A 27,013-nucleotide genomic window follows, 5' to 3' on the forward strand; every position below is an offset into this window, starting at 1 on the left:
CTCCTTAGGAGTTTGGAGCCTAAGTTATGATACAGCTGGACTTTTATTCTGAAAATCCAGGTTAAAATCTTTTCCTGTTTATCTTTTAGGTTTTTAGAACTGAAAATGTGGAATTTTGCAATGTCCTTCACTTAATTTTCAATCTAGAACATTCAGATCAGGGATGACGCGGTTGCTGAAACTATGGTACTTTCTATTTGTGCTTGGAAGTCAGATTTTCCAAGGCCCATCTGGAAAACAGCTCCAGGAAAACTTCCTGAAGTCGGAAGTCACCAAGAAGTCCCGAGTTCACAATCCAATATGGCTGCCAAACATCTAACACACAGTGGAAACCACTTCTGACAATTTATATCAACAAAAACCTTCATAATAAGACTGAGAACCCTCTGTTGGTCAGACATGTGAATTGTTTTTTTTTTTTTTAAACAAATTTTTCCAGCACTAGTCGCCTTTATTTTTATTTTTTGACAGTAGGCAGACAGGAAAGAGTGGTAGAGAGAAGGGGAGACATTTGGCAAATGTCGCCAGGTCTGGGACTCGAACCCGGGACGGCCGCTTCAAGGACTGTAGCTTCCGTATATGGTGGCACGCTTAACCCCGACATCATCAGCACCGCGCCCAGACATGTGCATTTTTTATCAGATTGTTGTGTTTTATTTAGCAGATATTACAGGTTAAAGGGACCCATCTGTTTGAGTTTCAAATATAGTGGCAGTGCACGAGAATGTGGGCGTGTCTCTGTCCACTCTGAGCTCTGATTGGACAGAAAACGAAGTCCTACAGCCGTGGGACAAAGAGACACAAATACCTACGTTTGATGTATAAACTGTTCATGTGGAGATAAAACCGTGGGCATGAAAGTAGTTTAGATCCAAAAGTTGGTGAATATTCAACAGGGTCAGAACCAGGAGTTTGTGACATCATCAGCTGAACATTCTGGGGGAAAAACAAACTGTGGTCATATAAAAACTACAAAAGGTGTCAAAGTGAAGTCCAGCTTTCATTTAAACTTTGAATGGCGCTTCTGCTGGAAAGGGGCTGAGATATGGAGCACCAAACAGGCCTGGGTTTTCTCACTGGTTTTGCTCAAATCTGCTCATCTTTGAAGAAATGTATTTGTATTTTTTTCCACATTTATCAAGGAACTAACGTATCACAAGCATTCATTGAAAGCTTAAGGACTACAGTAAGTCTTCTGGAACAGACCTGCAATCCCCGCAACTCTGAATAAAAGACCAAACTGTAGGTGAGGTGCTAATCTTGTGTTTGCACTATAATTGTCCTGGAATTAAAACTACACCCTGTGTCATGTGTATTCTCTGCTGCCATTTAGCTAAATCAGGAAACCGTGTGGTTCTCCAGGTTCCAGCGGCTGTCCTGTGATGACAGGACGCACAAAGCGAGGTGCAAACTGCATCCCAGAATGAAGCAGATGCAGTTAAGAGGGAAAGATCTGTGAGCTTGTTTCTTTGTGTTCAATTAGCGGAGTGGGCCGAGTCTGTTAAAAAGGCAGAGCGGGCAGCTGGACAGAAACTCACAGCGAGTAATGCAGCTGACAAAGAGCTGTTCACGGAGGCTGATCAAAGCTGTGGCAGATGGTCATGCAGGGAGCAGCTACTCTTCGGTTGGAAACACACTCAGGCTGAGGTGGATTAGCAACAAAACTCACCCTCATCACCTACTGTTACTAAACTCAATCAAACCAGAGCATTTTAAACTGACTGGGCTCATTTTTTGATCTGGTTCTAAAGACCAGTAAGTTTTCCACTGGATAACCTAAACTAATGAATCCGTTCCTTTTAAAAATGGACATAAAGGGATTGCTTGGATTTTCTGAACGGGGGTTTTGCGGTGCCTTTATGGGCAGTCAGTGTCCTCCCTGTGGGCCCCATCTTTAACCCATCACACTTTTATTAGACAGAGGATGTTTGTGTATAAGCATGAGCTTGTTTCTGGTACCACGGCCCAGTTCTTAAAGTGACCACTAGAATTTACTATCATTTTAAAGAGATATCAGGGAAAATATCAGAGTTAAAAGGTTTTCCTCCAGCTGTATGTTGCACTGAGTAGCAAAGCACTCCCTCTCCCCCACCTGCTGTCGCTCACTGCCAGTCAGCTGGCTGAAAGAAGGGTAGTATGTTTACAAGAAAGAAAAATGGATAAATAAGAGCTTTGAATGGTGGTCCTAATGCAATGTTCAGCTGAGCTAGGGAGCTCCAAAGAGAGCTCAGATTTCTCTATTCATTTACCAAAATCAGATCATTGCAGTATTCCTGATCGAGCCGAAAGTTTTACAGATTTATTTCAAATTTACTCTCATTATTTATCAGTTGATCATCAGTTTTCAGACTTTATCTTTATCAAAGTAAAAAACAAGACGGTCTGCAGACATATTTCAGCACTTGTCCAGAAAGCGGGTCCATTGCTTTCAGAAACGAACCGGGAACCCTCCTGCTGTTTCTTCTTGAAGACGTTATTCAAAGTACCAAGAAGAAGCAGAATCAATAAGAAGATTCAGAATTAATAAAACCTTAAAGATTTTGAACTCTATTAATCAAGACGAAAGCTTTCTGCTTCACTTGAAATAAAACACTTGTAAGACACAGTTCCCGCAGGTCCATTATCTATTAAATGTTAATTAGTGGAAATACCACACAGAAGTGTTTCCCAGTCTTTATTTACAGCACACACACACACACACACACACACACACACACACACACACACAGAATCAAAGGAGATGTGGGCTGAATCGGGCCATGCTGTTTTCAGATATAAATGACCCCCTCCACCAGCACTGGACTGCTCAGGTTACTGAAAATCAATACTCAGCAAATTACCAACACACACACACACACACACACACACACACACACTGCACACACAATCAAACAGAAACATGATTAACAGAGTCACTGATTTGTCATTAATCAATTACTGAGAAAAAGGATTCAGGAAAACTGTTCTCTTCCTCTCTTCATCCAAGCTACTGCTCCTCTTTCCAATTCTTTTCATTTTAGAGGATAGATGGATGGATGATAAATGGATGGATGGTTGATGGATGGATGATAAATGGATGGATGGATGATAAATGGATGGATGGATGGATGGATGATAAATGGATGGATGGATGGATGATGGATGGATGGATGGATGGATGATAAATGGATGGATGGATGATGGATGGAAGATAAATGGATGGATGGATGATGGATGGAAGATAAATGGATGGATGGATGATAAATGGATGGATGGATGATGGATGGATGATAAATGGATGGATGGATGATGGATGGATGATAAATGGATGGATGGATGGATGGATGATAAATGGATGGATGGATGATGGATGGATGGATGATAAATGGATGGATGGTTGATGGATGGATGATAAATGGATGGATGGATGGATGATAAATGGATGAATGGATGATAAATGGATGGATGGATGGATGGATGATAAATGGATGGATGGATGATGGATGGAAGATAAATGGATGGATGGATGATGGATGGATGATAAATGGATGGATGGATGATGGATGGATGATAAATGGATGGATGGATGGATGGATGATAAATGGATGGATGGATGATGGATGGATGGATGATAAATGGATGGATGGTTGATGGATGGATGATAAATGGAGGGATGGATGGATGGATGATAAATGGATGGATGGATGGATGATGGATGGATGGATGGATGATAAATGGATGGATGGATGATGGATGGAAGATAAATGGATGGATGGATGATGGATGGAAGATAAATGGATGGATGGATGATGGATGGATGATAAATGGATGGATGGATGATGGATGGATGATAAATGGATGGATGGATGGATGGATGATAAATGGATGGATGGATGATGGATGGATGGATGATAAATGGATGGATGGTTGATGGATGGATGATAAATGGATGGATGGATGGATGATAAATGGATGAATGGATGATAAATGGATGGATGGATGGATGGATGGATGATAAATGGATGGATGGATGATGGATGGATGGATGGATGGATGATAAATGGATGAATGGATGATAAATGGATGGATGGATGGATGGATGATAAATGGATGGATGGATGATGGATGGATGGATGGATGGATGATAAATGGATGAATGGATGATAAATGGATGGATGGATGATAAATGGATGGATGGATGATGGATGGATGGATGATAAATGGATGGATGGATGATGGATGGAAGATAAATGGATGGATGGATGATGGATGGAAGATAAATGGATGGATGGATGATAAATGGATGGATGATGGATGGATGATAAATGGATGGATGGATGATGGATGGATGATAAATTGATGGATGGATGGATGGATGATAAATGGATGGATGGATGATGGATGGATGATAAATGGATGGATGGTTGATGGATGGATGATAAATGGATGGATGGATGATGGATGGATGATAAATGGATGGATGGTTGATGGATGGATGGATGATGGATGGATGATAAATGGATGGATGGATGATGGATGGATGATAAATGGATGGATGGATGGATGGATGGATGGATGGATGATAAATGGATGGATGGATGATGGATGGATGATAAATGGATGGATGGATGGATGATAAATGGATGGATGGATGATGGATGGATGGATGATAAATGGATGGATGGATGATGGATGGATGATAAATGGATGGATGGATGATAAATGGATGGATGGATGGATGGATGATAAATGGATGGATGGATGATGGATGGATGGATGGATGATAAATGGATGAATGGATGATAAATGGATGGATGGATGATAAATGGATGGATGGATGATGGATGGATGGATGATAAATGGATGGATGGATGATGGATGGAAGATAAATGGATGGATGGATGATGGATGGAAGATAAATGGATGGATGGATGGATGGATGATAAATGGATGGATGGATGATGGATGGATGATAAATGGATGGATGGATGATGGATGGATGATAAATTGATGGATGGATGGATGATAAATGGATGGATGGATGATGGATGGATGATAAATGGATGGATGGTTGATGGATGGATGATAAATGGATGGATGGATGATGGATGGATGATAAATGGATGGATGGTTGATGGATGGATGGATGATGGATGGATGATAAATGGATGGATGATAAATGGATGGATGGATGATAAATGGATGGATGGATGGATGGATGGATGATAAATGGATGGATGGATGATGGATGGATGATAAATGGATGGATGGATGGATGATAAATGGATGGATGGATGATGGATGGATGGATGATAAATGGATGGATGGATGATGGATGGATGATAAATGGATGGATGGATGGATGGATGATGAATGGATGGATGGATGGATGATAAATGGATGGATGGATGATGGATGGATGATAAATGGATGGATGGATGATAAATGGATGGATGGATGATGGATGGATGGATGATAAATGGATGGATGGATGATGGATGGATGATAAATGGATGGATGGATGGATGATAAATGGATGGATGATGGATGGATGGTAAATGGAGGGATGGATGGATGATAAATGGATGGATGGATGGATGGATGATAAATGGATGGATGGATGATGGATGGATGATAAATGGATGGATGGATGATGGATGGATGATAAATGGATGGATGGATGGATGATAAATGGATGGATGGATGGATGGATGATAAATGGATGGATGGATGATGGATGGATGATAAATGGATGGATGGATGGATGATAAATGGATGGATGGATGGATGGATGATAAATGGATGGATGGATGGATGGATGATAAATGGATGGATGGATGATAAATGGATGGATGGATGATGGATGGATGATAAATGGATGGATGGATGGATGATAAATGGATGAATGGATGATGGATGGATGATAAATGGATGGATGATAAATGGATGGATGGATGGATGGATGAAGGAGCAGATAAATGGGAGAACAGCAGATATGAGAAGGATGAAGTGACAGAGTGAAGTGGAGAGACGACAGAAGGAGCCATGAGCAGAGCAACCTGAGGGGTAGATGTTAGAAGATCTTCCGTTACCTACCTGACATTTCCCTGTGCGAACATCGTAGAGAGCCACTGAACCCTGCCGAGCTCCGACGGCGATCCTGTAGCTTCGATCACAGTAACCCACCATATAAAACCTGGACAAACAGACACATTAAGCTTCAGCATGAAGGCAGTTTTACCACAAATATTCAGGAGAGGAGACAGAACTTCACAGAACTTTGATGGAAACTGAGACCAATCACACATGAAACACATGCTCACAGACACACAAGAAACATACTGACCTGCTGACATCCAACTGACCTCTGACCTTTGTCAGTGGCTCAGAGTGTCAGATACTCCATCAGTTCACACTGACTGGTTTGAAGATGTAATACACACTTACTTGCAGACGGCAGGGAAACACTCCTGCAGTCCTTTCTTCTTCACCAGAGAGCCTTCAATACAGTACATGATGATGTCCATCACCTAAAGATCCAGATGATCACAATGTGAACGTCTGTTGTGATGTTTTTAGATGTATTTACAGATAAAAGCTTGTTGAGTTTAGTTTACTTCAACCAGCAGGTCCACCACGTCTCCAGGCATCTTCTCGATCAGGATGTCGATTACTCGCAGTATCTCCGTCTTCGCTCGGGCCAGGGTGGTGGTGTGGACGTTCTGCTGCGACTGAGAGTTGGCCTGAGCGGCATTGTGACGATGAACCTAAGAAAACGAACAAACGCGGTCAGAAACATAAAATAAAAACTAAATGAGGAGGAGCCCCCAGATGTCGCTTTCTGGGATGTTCTGGCCTCACCTCTCGTGCGATGGTGGTGATGAAGGCCGGTGGACGGGCGGTGGCGATGAGAGAAAGGGCGTGGCGGGCGGAGCGAGCTGAATCTGCAGGAGGGTTCAGGGGCAAACCCATGGTGATGCTGCGAGAACACAGAAAAACTGAATCAGAAGCATTCCCTTAGGCTGGAGCATATCGAAGAAGAGACCAGCCTCTCTGTAGATGGTTCAGGGTTCTGGTTCCTCTCTGCTGCTCTCTTCTCTTCAGCCCAGCCCAAAGGTGTTCTACAGGATTCAGGACCCATTTTCAGTTTTCTGATGACCAGATTTTTATTTAAAAAGTCCTGATATATTAAAAACTACGAGGTTCTCAGGGTCTGTGGAGGAAAAATGGGCCCGCAGCATCACAGAACCACAGAGTTCAGTAAACTCCACATGTTTGAGTTTGTGATGGCAGAACAGAAAAGGCTTTCTCCTGCCTATGTCTTACAGTGGTGTTGGTGGGTTGTCCCACCGTATAAAAGTCATATACTACCACAATAAATAAAAGCTACATTTAATTTCAAGGCTTTTACGTGTCTTCACCAGGGGTGCCGTCAAATGTCAAGGGCAGTAAGTGGCAATAAAGCTTTTCATTGCATATATTTATTATTCAGCGTTGGTTTGTGACGATTTGAAGCTGGATTGAGACGTTAAAAATAAGCCACTTCAGGAAGAGAAGAAGAAGAAAGCCAGCAGAGAGGTTGAGCATTGCTAATATATGGAGTGAAGAGATTAGCGAGTAGCTTATAATGTCAAGGCCGAGTCAATGGGAGCCATTCAGCAGGCGACAGCATAATGGACTCCCACAATGCAACAGGCATTAGACGCACACACACATCCGAACAGCTGTCCACACACCCCTCAGAGAGGAAGTGAAGTCTTCATGATTCATCTCCTCTGAATACACATCACAGCTGCACAGCATCTAATTAATGCTGCTAATAAACTGGCAATAAATCAGCTAAACGCAAGCGCTTCGTTTCATTTGGAGATGCGGCTGTAATTGGAAACAGTCACAGTGTTGATATAAAGCTGCAGAATCGCAGGGAGTTAATTGTGCTGAGGCCTGTAGAGGTTAATGACCAACATTTAATGACATAATCCAGATTATCAGCAGAGACATGTGTACAGAGCTGGGCTGAAATATTCCTTTTACCAAATAGTCATGCAACACCTCACCATACCCACCCACACCGGAGAAATCTGGTCAAAAATACATAAAACTATTTCTGGAATTAAATTTCTATTTTTTTTTCCAGCTGGTGCAAACCACCGTTGAGCCGGATGTCGTGATATGATCCTGTGCTGAAGGAGAGCGGAAAAACAAATCTAAGCATGATTTTAATGAGCAAAACATGAGAACAATCAGTAGAAAGGAGGAAAAATGTATCTGTAAAGTGTAAAGAAAACAGAGTTTATTAAAAGGCGAACATCTGACATATTCTGACATATTCTGACAGCAAAACACAGATTTATTTCTCTTTATTTACTCTGACAGGTGTCAAAACGGTCTAACCCAATCAAAATGAATGAATCACTAAATTAATTTAAGCTAATCGAATCACTACAAACTGTAAAGTATCGTAATGCAAAAGTCAGTAAAGTTCACTTTTAACAAGAACGTGTTCAAAGTGGATAAAACTGAATTAATTTATGTTCATATAGTTTACTATATAAAGCTAAAGTCCCATAATAGACTAGTTCACGTCCATTTGATCTGTTTTTATGAAATAAAGTGTCCCAGGGAAAAAATATTGCTGGCATATCTGCAGAGGAGTTATGCTGCATCTCCTTTCTGTTTTCTGTGTAAAAATTGTTTAAGAAAATAAAGCATTGATTTATATTTGTTAATAAACATGTTAGACAAAAACGATTATCTGCTGCTTTAATTTTTTTGTTAGGTTAAAACTTTCCAAACCAGTTCCAGTTCTGTTTCCACCACCGAACCAACTGCAGAACCATGTTCAGAAATAGCTGGAGGCGGGCTCATGGAGACCAACAACCAATGAGAATGTTGCGAGGTTTAAAACTTAGTCACCTTCGCTTTTCATCCGTCTAATTTAAAGGCAAAGTTTAGATTTTTTTAAAGCAGCCTTATATGGAGAAAAATAACTCTTGAAGGAGAAGAAACACAATATATAACCAAAATGTGTCTGTCTACTTCAACGTGTACTTTAATGACATCCTATTCTTAAGTTCCAGTTTGTTGATGGACCCACCGTTGCCAGCAACAGCAACTTTAAGTAATCCGTAAACATCTTCCAAGGTTTAGGAGAACCGCAGAACCGCAGCCTGTGCTCTAATTCATCCCAAAGGTGTTAAAGAAGGTTGTGGTCAGGACTCAGTTTCTCCACCTGCAGCCATGGAAGTGATTGAAACACCAGAATTCATTGATTTGGTGGTGCGACCCAATACTTTTGCTAATATAGTCTCATTTAAATAATTATTTAAGAGGAGGTTTAATTTCTGTGAGAATGTGTCACATTTGAACCTCCATAAACCAACAATTACAGACTAAATTACTGCAGGTCTGCACTAAAATGACTGCTTAGGGCCGGATCGTGGCCCAAACGTTGCATCTGTGCTGAACTCTCAGAGCTTCATGCAGAGCTGCAGAGACTCAAACTCAGGCTTCGGCATGTGTGAACCTGGCAACATGACTGCATTCACAGCCAATAGCATGCTGACATTATCCAGTCAATACAGAGTCACACAGCGAGGGCTGCAGCTATTGATTTTTCAATGTGAGGGAGGAGTGAATAACCTCAGTCACATGACAGCGAGTCACCACTGTAAGAAACCATGGCAGTGTGTGTGTGCACGGCTGGCTGACTGTTTAGGGACTGACTGACTTACTGATTGGTTCTCCCAGTTGGGTGCAGATGGGCTAACCGGTTGGTTTGCTGGCAGGCTCACAGATTGATTATTTGGGAGGTTTCTGAACTGGCTTCCTGACTGCTGAGCTGCAGTTCTCAAACAAACACTTTCACCAGAAACTCCAGCAAAACACTGAAAAAAATAACTGAATGTGTGAACTGATCATCATCGGCCCGACCAGCACCAGAAAATCTGAATTTTAAGGGTCAGGATTGCTAGTCAAAACACCATGCCAGGATGGAAAGACATCAGCAATGACACTAGAGAAGAAACTGTTGCTGCCCATCAATCTGTGATGGGTTTAAGGTCATCTCTAAACTTTTTAAAGTCCATCATTCTACAGACAGAAAGATTATTCCCAAGTGGAAAACATCTCAAACAGCTGCCAATCAAAAGGTCAGAGCCTGAAGCAACCAAAAACCCAAGAGCTCCAACTCAGACCCTACAGGCCTCAGTTAGCAGGTTAAAGGTCATGACATGACAGGAAAACACTGAACAAATATAGTTCTTAACGAAGGTTTGAAGGAGAAAATCTCCTCTCCCAAAAACAATACGGCAGCAGGACGTAGGGTTCGACACCAGCATCTGAATGAACCAGAGGAATTCTGGGGCAAAGAGACCAAAGTAGAGATGTCTGGTCATAAAAAACAGCATCATGTTTAGAGAAAATCAACCAACATATCAGCACAAACACATCACACCAAAAGTTCAACGTTTTCCATCAGTGAGGTTTTTCAAATTAAGGTGAGAAAACGAACAAAAGGTGGAGAAACCTATTTTCTAGAAAGGCATGTCGCTAAGCGTGCTAATGGTGCTCATTGCTAGTATGATATGCTGCATGTGATCTAGAAAATCACATTCGTTTAGTGTTAAAATACAAACAGTGATGCATCATCTGAAGCAGAACCCTGAACCCTGCCACACAGCATCTGCTTCACGCTGGAGCTGTTAGGATTATAAATTATATATTATACAACTGATTTTATGTGTTTTTATCTATTTAATACTTTTTTACATTAATCTGTTGGAGATAGACTTCCAGAGAAAAGCTATTTAATTTAGTTTTAAATTAGTTATATAATGAAATTAATAAACTGATTGATAACAGAACCAAACTAATAAATAATATTGATGCATGTTTTTTCCTCTTTAAGTGACGCGTGGAAAGAGTCACTTTCCAGTGAACTAAAAACAGAATCCCTTTAGGTTTGTTTGATCGATTCGGAGCGACCTGGATCAATATGGATCAGAAGCATTAGTTTGCTTTCAGCTGCTGAACCGTCCTGTTGTCTGGAGCTGCCAGCAACATGTACCCATCACTGCATGACACCAAGCCAACCAACACATTCATCCACCCCTGCTGGAAAATAGGATTCTCAACACGCACAGCGACAACAAATATCACAAACACCCTGACCAGATAAAAGCAGGGAGGAAATGTTACCTTAAAAAGGACTCGGCCCATCATTTTCCTCATTTTTTGAATTTGTGAATTTTTCTGCTAGGACTGTTTTCTCCTCCAACACTGGAGGAAAACCAGCAACAGCCACATGTCAGCAACTCCTAAATGTCCAAAGACTTCAGAGCATTTTGTCTTAAAACTGTCTGTTTTCACAACACAGTCAACAAATCCAATGAAATCTCCCAACTCTTTCAACCAAACCAGCCTTTCCTTAGACGGTCAAACATGCATAAAAACTAGGGATGCACGATATATCTGCATCTGCATCAGTCCAATTAGTAAAACCGGACCAATATTAACAACTGATGTTCTTTTACATCTTGTTCCCGTTTGTGTTTCAGGGGATTAGCCATGTTGTTTGGTCATGTGACGCAGCGCAGGATTGTGGGATGTTTAACTGAAGCACAGAAGCAGTGTTGGCGGTGAAGTCGTTTTATCACAATGTCGAAAAGGTTGGGAAACATACAGATTGGTAAATATCGGTTATCAGCAGCAATATTAATATCAGATATTGGCATTAATGTTCATATTGGTGCATCCCTAATAATAGCAATAATACCAGGCCTGAAAATGTTGCAGCTCTGGGTCAATTCACCCCTTTGCAAATGTTGCAGTTGGTATTCCAGCTGAAAGCTGAACCTTGCAGGAGTGAAGGAAATCTCTCTGAAGGGGTTTTTCCATCAACGTGTGCGATTCTTCTACTCTGGGAGCTTTCAAAAATCATTTCCCATTGAAAAGGGATTACCGCGCACACACAGAAACACTCCTGACATGGAGTGTGTTGACGACTAGCGGGGTGCATTCAGACAAAAAGCCTCACTGTCGGTCAGCTGCATGGAAATACATTCACTGTCAGTTTGTGGCTGCACGCTTGCTCTGTGGATTTCACTCTGCAGGGAGGAAAACTGCAACAGACCATCACAGAAGAAGTGAGTGCATCTTCATATTTACTCTTTACACCTTCTAATAAATTCTCTGAATGAGGCACTAATTTCAGATGAATCTGTATTTTTGTGTCTAAATACTAAAGTAAACCTCATCAACCACTCCGAAGTGTTTGTCTAATGAAGCAGCCCGTTTAGTTTCAGGCTGTATGATTCTGATACGTCTGATGGGTTGCATGAATAAAGACAACATCATTAACTCTTGGGGGTCCCTTTGTTCTGAGCTCCGCCCATGAATCTTAGGATGTTTTCAATCTATGGTCCGTTTATTTTGGTCTGAAGCAGTTGGTGAGTTTGGTAACTTAGTGGTTTGGGTTTTTTTCACACAGAAAAAACTCCAAGCGAAACAGAACCTGTCACTACAAACGAGCCGAGAACGTTCAGTTCGTTTATTGGCCAGATGCGTCTGGGTCAGGAGAACCAAATGTAAATACAGGAAGCAGATGTTGTGTTCTGAGCTGGTAGGAAACATGGAGAATTTATTCTCCATGGGGGGTAAACATGATAAACTAAAAAGTAGATTTTTTCCCATTTTATACATTCAAACAGGACATTTTGGAGGTATTATCCAACATTATATTACCTCAATATGGAAGTAAAATAGTCTCATTAGAATCAGACATTTTTTAGACATTGAATTTATAACACTGAATTTTTATCCTGTGCAATCTTTTTTTTTTTTTTGAAGAATTGTTTTGGCATTAGAGGCCTTTATTTTGATAGTAGGTAGACAGGAAGGAGGGGCAAAGAGAGGGGGAGACATTCAGCAAAGGTCGTCGGGTCCGGGACTCGAACCCGCGACAGCCGCTTCGAGGACTACAGCCTATGTACAGGTCCTTCTCAAAATATTAGCATATTGTGATAAAGTTCATTATTTTCCATAATGTCATGATGAAAATTTAACATTCATATATTTTAGATTCATTGCACACTAACTGAAATATTTCAGGTCTTTTATTGTCTTAATACGGATGATTTTGGCATACAGCTCATGAAAACCCAAAATTCCTATCTCACAAAATTAGCATATCATTAAAAGGGTCTCTAAACGAGCTATGAACCTAATCATCTGAATCAACGAGTTAACTCTAAACACCTGCAAAAGATTCCTGAGGCCTTTAAAACTCCCAGCCTGGTTCATCACTCAAAACACCAATCATGGGTAAGACTGCCAACCTGACTGCTGTCCAGAAGGCCACTATTGACACCCTCAAGCAAGAGGGTAAGACACAGAAAGACATTTCTGAACGAATAGGCTGTTCCCAGAGTGCTGTATCAAGGCACCTCAGTGGGAAGTCTGTGGGAAGGAAAAAGTGTGGCAGAAAACGCTGCACAACGAGAAGAGGTGACCGGACCCTGAGGAAGATTGTGGAGAAGGGCCGATTCCAGACCTTGGGGGACCTGCGGAAGCAGTGGACTGAGTCTGGAGTAGAAACATCCAGAGCCACCGTGCACAGGCATGTGCAGGAAATGGGCTACAGGTGCCGCATTCCCCAGGTCAAGCCACTTTTGAACCAGAAACAGCGGCAGAAGCGCCTGACCTGGGCTACAGAGAAGCAGCACTGGACTGTTGCTCAGTGGTCCAAAGTACTTTTTTCGGGTGAAATCAAATTCTGCATGTCATTCGGAAATCAAGGTGCCAGAGTCTGGAGGAAGACTGGGGAGAAGGAAATGCCAAAATGCCAGAAGTCCAGTGTCAAGTACCAACAGTCAGTGATGGTCTGGGGTGCCGTGTCAGCTGCTGGTGTTGGTCCACTGTGTTTTATCAAGGGCAGGGTCAATGCAGCTAGCTATCAGGAGATTTTGGAGCACTTCATGCTTCCATCTGCTGAAAAGCTTTATGGAGATGAAGATTTCATTTTTCAGCACGACCTGGCACCTGCTCACAGTGCCAAAACCACTGGTAAATGGTTTACTGACCATGGTATCACTGTGCTCAATTGGCCTGCCAACTCTCCTGACCTGAACCCCATAGAGAATCTGTGGGATATTGTGAAGAGAACGTTGAGAGACTCAAGACCCAACACTCTGGATGAGCTAAAGGCCGCTATCGAAGCATCCTGGGCCTCCATAAGACCTCAGCAGTGTCACAGGCTGATTGCCTCCATGCCACGCCGCATTGAAGCAGTCATTTCTGCAAAAGGATTCCCGACCAAGTATTGAGTGCATAACTGTACATGATTATTTGAAGGTTGACGTTTTTTGTATTAAAAACACTTTTCTTTTATTGGTCGGATGAAATATGCTAATTTTGTGAGATAGGAATTTTGGGTTTTCATGAGCTGTATGCCAAAATCATCCGTATTAAGACAATAAAAGACCTGAAATATTTCAGTTAGTGTGCAATGAATCTAAAATATATGAATGTTAAATTTTCATCATGACATTATGGAAAATAATTAACTTTATCACAATATGCTAATATTTTGAGAAGCACCTGTATGTGCTTAACCCCTACACCACCTACCCCTACACCACTGAAGATCAGTGATGAGATTCAAATGGGTGTTAATTACCCGCCGTTTTGTAATAATATATTTTTGGCAGAAAAATCTCATCACTCATTTTCATTAAAGCCACTATCCAGCAAACTGTTAAGAGACTCGCCTCTGCTCAAGGCAATGGTGTGTCACGTGATCAAATAAGCGTAATCTGATTGGCTAAAAGACGCTCAACTCGATCAAGTGCTGATGGCTTTGGCTTGAGTCACCAGAAGGTCAACACGTTTGCAGGCAAATTTTCGCAGGAGAATTTCTGCAGGTTAATTTTTTCAGGCGAATTCTTGAAGATGAATTTTAAGTACAAAAAACAAGATTCACATACATAATTGCACAGGATAAAAATTCAGTGTTATAAATTCAATGTCTAAAAAATGTCTGATTCTAATGAGACTATTTTACTTCCACACCTCACTGATCAAATACCGGACAAAAGTTGCTTTACAAACATCTGAACCCTTGCAGGTATCACATGTATTTCTGTCATAATCAAATCATGTTGAGAGTTTTTAGAATATATATTTTTACCATCCTTCAGGAGAATTTGTTGTTTTAGAATCAAAATTTATTCTTAAAGCTTCTTCTGTCTCCAGTCTGACAGAAACAGATTTACCTAAAATGTCATTGTAAGGTTTTGCTTTCGCACACTCAGACGAACGCATAGAGCAGCAGACAGATCCGTAGAGATTTAACCGGACCGACCCAGCTTCAGTTTCAGCCTTAATGGGATCATCTCGAGTTTGGATGTGAGCGTGCAGCACGGAGGACGGATTTCTGTTCCAAACATGAGAAAATGCTGCTGAACTCACCTCTCTGAGTGACTTGTGACCTTTACTCATACAATCAGCAGCTTTAGCTGTGACATATGACTGTCTGCTGGCAGCCATGAAGCTTGATTTTAGATTGTAGTTGTTCCTGGATAAATCATCTGTACAGGATTTTTTATATTTAAATTTGTTTTCATATCAATCCAGGGGGCTGCACGGTGGCGCAGTTGGTAGCACTGTTGCCTTTCAGCAAGAAGGTCCTAGGTTTGACTCCCGGCCAGGGGTCTTTCTGCATGGAGTTTGCATGTTCTCCCCGTGCATGCGTGGGTTCTCACCGGGTACTCCGGTTTCCTCCCACAGTCCAAAGACATGCCAGTTAGGTTAATTGGTCTCTCTAAATTGCACTTAGGTGTATGAATGAGTGTACGCTTGGTTGTTTGTGTGTTGCCCTGTGATGGACTGCCGACCTGTCCAGGGGGAACCCCGCCTCTCGCCCATAGACTGCTGGAGATAGGCACCAGCTTCCCCGTAACCCACTATGGAAGAAGCGGTAGAAAATGACTGACTGACAATCCAGACATTTTCTTTAAACAAACCAAGATAATTTTATTGCTGTGTTAACATTGCATTGCAGAGATGATAAAAGTTGCTCTTGTTGACCTTGGTGCACGAGTCACAACCTGACGTCGATGTTTGACAACATTTAATCTTGTGAGATGTTTGATTTTTTTCTGGAATGTCGTCTTGCTTTTTCAGCACAAATAAGAACTTCAGCCTCGTGTTTATCTACAACCACCTTTAACTCTGAATAAAGCTGCATTCACTGGACCTTGACAAAACAAGTCCAGACTTATTTGTACTGTTGTTTTATGATCACTACTGACAACTAACCCTTTGCACAAGTAAACCAGACTTTATTTGGCTGCAGGAATTAACTGTTAAACAGTGCAAACAGAAAATCTGTTGGTCCTCGGAGGTGCTAAAGCCTCAGAAATGGCTTTGCAACCCTTTCCAGACTAGATGTCAGTAAAGTTGTTTGTAATCTGTTCCTGAATTTCTTTAGCTGATTTGCAGCTTTTGGAGATCTAATAGCCTACATCATGTTGTCAGACAGGTTCTATTTAAGTAACTTATTGATTCTACAGGTCTGACACTAATCAGGCCTGATTAGGCTGGTGAAACTGAATTTAAAATGTGAAAAGTCACATTTAAAACATGATTTAAACATTGAGGCTATTAGGTTGAGGATGACTGGAAGCTTTTTCCTTTAATAAAAGACTGCCTTTTCTATTTAGTCTGGTTATCTTTGACTCATTACAGCTGAAACCACAGTAAATATGTTAGATTACATTAAACAGCGACAGATGCTGAACAGTGAGCAGAAACTTCAGCTGTTGTTCGGCACAGCGGCCTGTTTTATTGTGCAGTAATAAAACTTTTAGCTGTTTTAAGGATCTAACAATAAAATCTGTGGGATTGTTTGAGTGGGTGATGGGAAACTGACTGCTGCTGCTGGCCTGATGGTCTGTTATTGTGTCATAAAGAATAAATAAAGTTTATTAGGTTAAATCTGGTAATGTTGTTGTAGAAAAATGCTTCAGAGGGCAACATTAGAACCTGGCAGTAATGAGTTCAGTTGCTGTAAGATTAATGACAGCAGTGCATGTCTGAAAGGAGCTTCTGTAAAAAAAAAAAAAAACATTATTTTTAAAGGTCATAAGTGAAAAACCTCCAGAACCAGAGGGGATCACTGAGGAGGTTTAACAGTAACACGTATGTGCTGAACGCAGCGTTTCCCGCCGGCCTGCATGAAGACAGGAGGCGAGCGCTGAGAACACAGACAGCAGTCTGGTGTCAGAATGGGACAGACATCGCTACATCATCATAATGTCTTCCAATGAGATTACAGCAGAGCTTCCATAACTCAGTGTGTCTGCTCTATAATGTCTGACACAATATACGCGCAGCTTTAACAGGATTGCTGTCTGTGCTCCACAATCAGGGAGGGTGATTGAACAGCCAATCAGATAAACACAATAGTCAATTAAACAACCCTGAGGGTTTGGAAGCTCGCTTGATCATTTAAAAGGCTCCAAAACATCTGAAAGCTAAAGTTTTCGCCCCCGTTAACCTTTCTTCATGTTATGTGACAGACCATCACTGCTCCAACTCGCCTGGATTCACAGACTGAATTAGATGCATGAATATAAATGCACGCCACACTGTTCAGGTTTTAACCGTCAAAATATGTTACTCCCATTTTACAATCATGTGGTACATTGGCCTGTTGCATAAAATCCTAATAAAATACACTGAAGTTTGCAGATATAATGTGACAAAATATGCCTAATAAGATTCTTATGGACTCCAGAACCGGGTTTTACTGATTATATCTACCTGCTAACTTAAAGGTGTGGAATATTAGACACCTAGACAGAACGAAAGGTGAACAGATGTCAAAATTCTTGGGAAATTCTTTGAATTTGTCATAAAAGTGTAAAATGTAGCCTTCAGTTCTTATTTTCTACCAATAAGATGCTTCAGAATCAGAGGTTCAGCCTCCAGTTCTCCTGCATTAGAGTAGATGTTTGATTGGTTCCCTGACCTCGGTATGAAACAGGTCACCTTTGCATTGATTTAATAAAGCTGCGTTCAGGTGTATGTGTGCGACTCACTTGGCCAGCTGCTTCTCTGCGTCGGCACACAGCTCCAGCAGTCCCATGAGCACCGCCGACACGTCCATGTACGGCTCCCAGACGGTGAAGCCTCGGCCAATCAGATCGATGGCGGTGCGGCGGATGGTGCTGTGGGCGGGAAGCTTGGGGCTGGGGAGCTGCAGCAGCAGGAAGGTCAGTGCCTTACCTGAAACACAACCACAGGAAGCAAGTGAGTAAGAGTTAACGCAACTTTTCCCAAGTCAAGGAGAATCTGAAAGGTTCCAGCATCTCATGCAGAGGATGTGGGTCATTTTCTTCACACCAGGGTGAGAAACAAAAAGCAAATAAAGCTTCAAAATATGCCAAATATTTTAAAGTTTACTTCCTGTCCAAATGGGTCACATGTAACAGCTCACCAGCCAGAAGAAATGGACCAGTTTGAACATAATTTGGTCCATATGCTAACCAGAGATGGTGGACAAGAATCAGTCTGCCAAGAGTTGGCACGTCTGAAACCACAGTGCAGTGAAAAAATCTTTGTCTTTTTATGTAAAACTTTAATGGTTCAGATCATCAAACTAAAATATCAGACAAAGAGGAAAAACAAAGAGCTGTTTTGAAATGATGATTTTATTCATTAAGGGGAAAAAACTGTTTAAACCAATCATTAACTTGATTACTACCAGGACATGTAAACAGAACCTGTCTGGCAACATGAAGTAGGCTAAAAGATCTCAAAAAGCAACACATGATGCCCTGATTTAAAGAAATTCAAAAGTAAATGAGAAACAAAGTCATTGAAATCAATCAGCCGGGGAGTGATTACAAAACCACTTCTAAAGCTTTAGGACACCAGAGAACCACAGTGAGAACCATCATCTACAAATGGAACAGTGGAGAACCTCCTAGGAGTGGGCAACCTGCTGAAATTACTCCAAGAGCTCATCAATGAATCATCCAGGAGGTCCTAGAAGAATCCAGAACATCTAAAGCTCTGCAGGCCTCACTGCAATAAGAAAAAGAGACCGGGCTATGATGACCTCCATGATAGAGTTCCATGGCCAGAACCAATGCTGACCCAAAAGAACACAAAGGCCCATTTCACATTTACCAAAAAAACGTCTTGATGATCCTGAAGACTGTTGGAGAAATATTCTGTGGACTGATGTGACAAAAGTGGACGTTTCTGGCCTAAAGTTAACACAGCATTCAGAAAAAGATGACCCTACCTACAGTCAAACATGGTGGTGGTAGTGTGATGGCCTGGAGGATCTGAACAATTTGCTGTAACTGATGAAACCATGAATTCTGCTCTGTAGCAGAAAATCCTGAAGGAGAATGTCGGACCATCAGTTTGTGACTTTAAGCCAAGAGCAGCGGGACAATGACCCAAAGCACACCAGCAAGTGGCTTAGTCAAAATCTGGACCTAAATCCCATTGAGATGCTGTAATGTGACCTTAAATAGGCCAATCATACTCAAAATCCCTCAGAGTGGTTCATCAATTCTCCACAGTAAAAGACTCTTTACCAGTTATCACAAAGCAGTTATTATATTTAGGGAGCACTTACTTTTTCCACATAGAACAAAGTTGTTTTAGACAGTTTTTTGAATGAAATTATTCTTTGAAAAAAACAATTTTATTTGTAATTACTCAGATTTTCTTTGTCTGGTGTTTAAATTAGCTTGAGGATCAGAAACATTTCAGTGAGGCAAAACAATAAAAACAAAAGACATCTCTAAGGGCGCAAATACTTTCTCAGCGCTATACACTAGAAAATGTTGGATTTAAAACTGGGGGTCCGACTGTTAAGTTAAAAACAGGTTAAACACCATTTCAACTAAATTAAGGCTTCCATAAAGAAATCATGTATTCCTGTAAGGAATGAAGCACAGCAGGAGAATGCATGCTGTGCTGCACAGTCTGAGGATGGAGACATGAGGTCACTTCATAGCTGACCTGACATTTGAGCCAGACTCTGTGGGGACAGACTGACCATTAAAGAGTCCAGAAAACACCCCCCATCCCTCAATAACAATCTCGCTTCCCCAAAGACGTACACCCACACAGCAAACATCCCCCCAGATTGTCTCGGTTTGCCCGATGCAGTTTCACAAGCAGAACTTTTAGCAGATTCATCATTAAAATTAGGCGGAAGACAGAAGAATAAATGATTTGGATTTATTTCTGAGCCTCGGACCCTCAGGTTAGGTCTCTTTTACATGAAGGAGTTCATTGCACCACTAAAGCTCCTCTGCTTCTTGCAGTGTCTGCTCAGAGATCAATACTGTCTTCACTTTAAATGCAAATACAAAAAGTCATGATATGAAGAAACATGGAATATAGGAGTGATCATTTACTTTAGTTATGATCCTGTGGTGACTCTAAAGGTCCTCACTTCTCCAGAGACACACGGCTAATAACATCTGCTGGAATCTCCTGGCATTTCATCCCCCGTCCACCCTAAATGGCAATCCAGCCCTTTCTTATTGGTTTATTTCCACACACACACACACACACACACACACACACACACACACACACACACGCTGGGATGGGGTTGTGAAACATTCAGCTACAGGCTTCTCTCAATGTGACCGTTATTCTACCTTCACCGATGGCTGTGTTATAGATGAAACTACAAACAGAACCTCATGAATATCAGCAGAAATGAGAAGTTTCTAACCTTTGACCCCCCACAGAGAGGTTATTATAAACCATTAGCAGACAAATATCAACAAGACTTTAAATTAAATAAATTATTTCCATGTTCCCTTGGTTCTCAGTTAACAGCAGCTGCTCGACATTGTTAAGATTTCTGACTATTTAACTCAAAAGAAATAGACTCTATTTTATCCATGTCTTCTTCTATGTTCTGGATCACTGAAATCATGCTTGGCTTTGTTATTGGTTTGTTTAAAGCTCAGGATTATAGCGTAACATCCAGCTCAACAGTGTTTGGCACCAGCCACAATCATACCCGTTTGTTTACTGCCTGTTTCTGTTTCTTCCTCTGCTGTTGAAATAAAAATCTAGTAAATTGTGTTTTGTGAGCCTAACCTTGGATTTTAAACTTTTAGTTACAAATAGTTTGGTCTCCTGCCCACTGCAGCTGGCCAGCTTGATTTTATGATTTAAATAAACTAAGAAATAAGTCTTAGTTTAGTCGCTGGTTTATTAAAACAACTGAGCGCACTGGGTCAGTTTACACCTTCACCAAATTTGTGACCTTTCATACCTTCACAGTACCATTTCAGCCCTTTCTTCCATTTCATACATCTAAACAAACTTTTTGGTTCAAAAGCACTTAAAACATGCCCTTAAACCTAATAATATACTTATTAGCATTGATTAGCTGTTATCTTGACTCCCGAGATTAGACTGATAGACAGATGGATGGATGGATGGAAGGAAGGATGGATGGACGGATGGATGGATGGATGGACGGATAGACAGATGGACGGATGGATGGATGGACGGATAGACAGATGTATGGACGGACGGACGGATGGATGGACGGATGGACACAGATGGACGGATGGATGATACAACAATAAATTCACTTGAAAAGGGTTGAAGTTGTTTAGAATTTGCAGAAATCTGCGAATAAAAAAGCTTCAAATCACTTTAAAGTTGTTTTGATATTTGGACAATCCAGTGTACCAGATGTACTTGAACGCACCATACAAGCAGCTGTTGGGAAATGTCTGTTCAGATGGACTCATTACGACGTTACCAAAGTATTGTTGCATCTCATGTTTTTGGACTGCTTGAATGCACCAGAACCAGTGATGTTTACATTTGGCTCGACTTGTTTCAGGTGAGTAATTCAGTTCAGTGCAGGTACTTTTTTGCTGTTGAAAGATGCGTACGCTGACACAAAGTTCTGGTCCAGTCCACCATTCTTTCTGCTCTGTGGCTGCATGAGAAACCTTAAGGTTCCAGTTGAGTGATAGTGTTTTGTTTTGGTGTCACTTTTTAAAGATGCCCTACAGGACGTTGCATTGCGTTTTGTTCAGGCATGAAAAAACACTGGGTTTGTTTGGTACATGTGGTACCGAACCCAAATGGCTACATCGGATATTTTCAGAATGAATAGGTGGACCGGTACACCCCTTGTGTTTAAAGCATAATCAGTTCAGTTATGAGGTGACTGAAGCTGTGAAACCTCCAGGAAATTTGAAAATCCAGAGCTGAAAAGAAACATACGGCCAATATAACAGTAACCTATTGGCTGGATGAGGAGATGAAGGAGGTCAAAAAACACATGTAAGACCAAGTTAACGGGTCTTGCTATCCTACCGCTGGTGGTTTGATACCGAAAGCTGACAGACTGTCCGGGTGGTGCAAAATCTTTGAGCTTCCCTCGTTTATTTTTATTTTTTTGCTAAATTGTTAATTATCAAAACAAATGCACATATTTTGCAACGAAATTCCCTCCAATCTGTCACAACTGGAACAGCTGGGTGAACTGATGTATAAATTTGCACCAATTGCCTTTAATTAATGATGAACCAACAGCTCACTTGTCTATAATGAAGTGTTAGCTGAGGCAGTAAACACGTCTCATTAACAGACAGAGGGTGATTAAAGTGTGTGTAGGCAAGGCAGGAAGGTAGGAAGAACTGAGGAGGGAGTGTGAAATAGTGACAGATTAGTGATGTCTAAAATTTACCAGCCTGAAACAAGCACTAACAGGCTTTGTGCCTTCGTTCCCCAGCTGCCCTCTCCCTCTTTATCTGCCTGTGTTTGAGCCTAAATGAGAGGTGAAGGTAAATCAATGCTGGGGACTTGGTTAGATGAAAGCTGGATGAGACCGGCTGCAGAGAGAGAGGCACAAACACTAGAAGTAAACAAAACCATAAGAGAAACAAGATATTTTCATGAGAGTGAGCAACGTGTAAATCTACATTAGAAAATGCTGATTTTTAAATTAGCAAAGTAAAAGTTTGATTAAAATGCTTAATTCATGAAGAACACGGTGGTTGTTTTTCAGCTAGACTTGCGAACATGAGGACATTATGCAACAGAGATACCGTGTCCGACAACACGATGCAAACCTGGCTTCAGGAAGACGTTTGGATCATAGCTTGCAGTGTACACCCGATCAACGTCAGATCACGTGAGTTCTTTTGGACCAAGACCACCTCCTCCAAAAGGCCTCGGTACGGATGTTTTTCTGGTCCACACCCTTGTGGGATTGCTGTGTTCACATCTAAACAAACGAGCCGCACCTCGGGGGGAAACGAACCAGAGTTCATTTTAAACGGACTGAACGCCTCAGCTGTAAAAACACCCTTAGACTCAAAGTTCATCACAAACGGTGGAAAACAAACCGGGCCTGTAAGATCAAATTAAATTTGTTTGATTTGTTTTTCTGCCTTTCATTGTTGTCTTTCCAATACTGTGAAGTGAAACTCAATTTCCAATCAGCTCTCATGAATGTTTGAAAATGTCACAGTTTTCAGCAAACAGTCTCAGGAGGGGATCTGGGTTTTCTGACATTTAATTGTGAGCAGAGACGAAACTCTGAAGTGCAGCTTGTCCCTCTCACTACCCTGCTGTCACCATCCTTCCTCTCCTCTGCTCCATCTCCCCAACATTTCCCCCCTCTCACTCTGTGAAAACATCAATCTCTGCTCTGCTGTATAGACTACTGTACCCTGCCTCTCACTGGGCAGACAGCTCTCATTCATCACACACAGGACTGTTCGACAACAACTCCCATCCATCTTTCAATTTCATAACTGGAGAGAGGAGAAAAAAAAAACAGGTAACCATTGAGCAAATGGCATGTTTTAAAGTCTATATACTCCAGTTAACAATTATTCGAATACTAAATTAGTTGAGGATTATTTCAATAATCAATTAATCCCGATTTTTCCAATTAATTGTGTCATGCCAAGAAAAGTCAGAAGTGATAGAAGGTATTAAGCTGCGGCTTTAGTCCTTGGTTGTAGCTGCTGCCCAGCAACAAGAAAATCAAAGTTTAAAAATATTTTCCATTTAATCTAAACATTTTGGTGGTTAGGGCACAAGCATTCAGCATGTATAGTTGGATTCAAAGCAAAGACAAAGCGTCATAGTCAAGTTCGAAGTGATGGCAGTGGGATACGCTAGAATGCCAGTGTAAGCATAAAAGCTGAACGACACCGCGTCCGCGCGACCACACAGCAGTCACCAAGCTCTCACCTTGAAAAGAAAACATTGCAGCTTTTTTCTGCCAAAAATACCAAGAGTTAATCGCTAAAAAACACAGTTTACATCATTTGTTGACTCCTGATTAGAGTGCCTAAATGACTCTGGGATGAGATGAGCTCACTTCAAGTTTGACGTAAAAGAAAAGCAATGTTTAGTTCAAAGTCCTCAACAAAGTGAGAGCAACACATGCACAGCAGTGAATGTTGGACACCTTAAGAAGTGTTTGCAGGAAGTGTTTGAATGAACACCTGAATATCTTCCTGCATTGGTACTATCAATTCAAAAACAGTTTGGTAGTAAGAGGAGGAACATTATGAAGGGGGAAATGTTTCCCTCTTTAAATCATTTTTAGAGCATGTGATACACTGGGTTCACACACTCAGGACTTATTTCCATCTGATGAAGCGTGTGTTCATTGATTCCATACAGGTGAGCTCGATGCTGTGCTCAGGTCCAACCAGGAGGTTTCATGCTCCACAGCCTATCAGTGGGAGCAAAGGTCCTGTCGCTGGGTGGATTGCCCCCTGAGGCAGCCTATCACAGTCTGGAAGCAGTGGGATGGAAGAGTAGCCTTGCTTAGTGCAGGTTTTATGCCCACCAAGGTGCAGTGCTGCAGGCAAAGCACAGCAGTGTGTGTGGAAATCAGGGCCGAGCTCCTTAAGGTGTCAGGCTTGGTGGGTGAAAATCAATCCCTTCTCTCTTCTCATCTCTAATCCAACATTGAAGTTTCTACCTTGTGAGCTGTGGAGTTCTGAGTTTGGAAAAGATGATGATTCTGGAGCAAAGCCAGCTGTTTCGATATCATGAAAACACTAAATGTAAGATACTTGGGAAGGAAATCAGATTGAGCAACAACATGTGCTAAAATATAATTAATTAATGATGATGATGATGTACCCATTTATAATGATTATAAATGATAAAAATGTTCAAAAAGAACATTTTAGACAAAAAAGTAACCTTAAGCAGCATTATTACGTTTGTTGACTGTATACCAAATAAAAGAACTTTCTATCGGTTCTGCAGACTCAAGCTAATTTCTATCAGTAGTTGGGGATATTTCATTAGTAATTCATGACTTCTTGTTTCCTTGGGGTATAGACATGGTGCCAACACAGAGGCCTATTTCTTTTAACAGTTCAAGGGAACCTTGTCTTTGCCATTTAAGAGAACCAGATGAATGTTTATCTTCACAAGTCAGGAAATGGCTACAAGAAAACAGATCCTAGCCTAAATTTAATAATTTCCTAATTTTAAACAAATGGAACTGAGACCAGCAAGGTGGACAAGGAACCAGATTTATCTTGCCACCATACACAGTGAGGACAGTACGGAAGGTCAAATCATGTCACCAGGTTTCCATAACAACCATTAGATGCTATCTACATGCCAACTAGGTGTTTGGGAGTCATGCCTGGAAAAGCCGTTTTTGTCCTACCATCACAAACATCAACATATGGAGGTATGTCATCTGAAAGATTGAGCTTTTCAGAAACATACTTCAGGTGGGGTTGGTGTAAAACTAAAGAAAAATATTAGGAAAGCACCTCATGCCTACCATTAAGTATGGTGGAGCATGTGTGATGTTGTGGGCTCTGGGAACCTTGTTAGTGTATATGACATTATGAACTCTGAAAATACTTTTTAAATAAAAATCTGGTGGCCTCTGCCAGAAAGCTGGAAATGGGTCATTTTTGGGTCTCTCTAGAGGATAACTTAAACATATGGCCAAGTCAACAGCAATATGGTTGAGCAGAACTGAATCAACCTTCTTCCATGGCGTAAATCCTACAGAAAACCTGTTTAAAGAAAAGGGTGAAGCATTATTGAGGAAGTATGATTTTCATGAAGAAGCCAGAAGTTTCTACTATACATCTACTACCCATAGAGTGAAGAGCCCTTTCTGCACTTACATGTGTGTCTTGCCAGTGAGTAGTTAGTCGACCCTCCACTTGTTGGTCCAAAACCTTCAGGCACCTGTCCTCCAGCTCGAGCTCGCCCAGAACCTTTTGGGGGTTCGATCTCTGCACCAAATTCAGCTCCAATGACTCCGAGCAGAACAATGGCTGTTGCCTGCTTTCGACGCTCCTCGTATGAGTTGGAGATCTTTTTGGCGTTTGGGGGAAGGTTGGACAGACAGCCTGGCAGAGGAACAGCAATAAAAACACATTAGTTCATGGCAGCAGTTTCCTGTGATTTAGTTTTGTTTTTTGTGGATCTAAGGTTAGAAGGTCCGAAATCCTTATCGATTTGCTTGGACTATTGCACAACAGTCTGTCTGTGCATGAACGTTCATGATAGGTGTTAGCTTTTGGAACTGAGCAATCCTGTTTTTACGTCACAAAGTAAACTTTGTAACAAACTTCAGCTACTCTAGAAAGAAAAAATGTTGCAATACTTCACAGTAAGTTGGTGAGGGCTGTGCTTGTACAAGCTTTAGGCTATTATTGTCACTTATTCCTTTATTTGACTCTTCTTTAATAACCCTCATTTTAAACAATATTATATAAACCTAAAGATTATGCTCAGAAGAATACTTCAGAAGAAGCAGAAGAATACAGCTGAGGTTAGATGTTGTAAAAACATCATAGAGGCAAGTATAGCCGAAACAACAGCACAGAAACCGTCTTTCCTGCAAGATAGTCACATCATGTGCCACCATAACGAAGCATGAAAACTGCATTTTAGAAAACTGAATAATCCAAGTCTTTCCTAATTTTCATGTCCAAACTTTACAGACACATTTAAA

General features: G+C 41.2%; 1 protein-coding gene across 4 annotated transcripts in view; it reads right to left on the bottom strand.

Moving 5' to 3' along the window:
• LOC124872469 (WD repeat-containing protein 7) overlaps positions 1-27,013 on the bottom strand; it is a 137,015-nt gene that overhangs the window by 28,913 nt on the left and 81,089 nt on the right. For all 4 annotated transcript variants that reach the window (XM_047372518.1, XM_047372517.1, XM_047372516.1 and 1 more), the window contains 6 exons: positions 26,178-26,405; positions 18,081-18,267; positions 6,841-6,958; positions 6,597-6,746; positions 6,427-6,509; positions 6,076-6,175 (listed from right to left, as the gene is read on the bottom strand). In XM_047372518.1, the coding sequence (XP_047228474.1) occupies positions 6,076-6,175; positions 6,427-6,509; positions 6,597-6,746; positions 6,841-6,958; positions 18,081-18,267; positions 26,178-26,405 (866 nt within the window). The remainder of the gene's footprint in view (positions 1-6,075; positions 6,176-6,426; positions 6,510-6,596; positions 6,747-6,840; positions 6,959-18,080; positions 18,268-26,177; positions 26,406-27,013) is intronic.

The sequence above is a fragment of the Girardinichthys multiradiatus genome, chromosome 8 (genome assembly GCF_021462225.1).
Source record: "Girardinichthys multiradiatus isolate DD_20200921_A chromosome 8, DD_fGirMul_XY1, whole genome shotgun sequence".
Taxonomy (NCBI): domain Eukaryota; kingdom Metazoa; phylum Chordata; class Actinopteri; order Cyprinodontiformes; family Goodeidae; genus Girardinichthys; species Girardinichthys multiradiatus.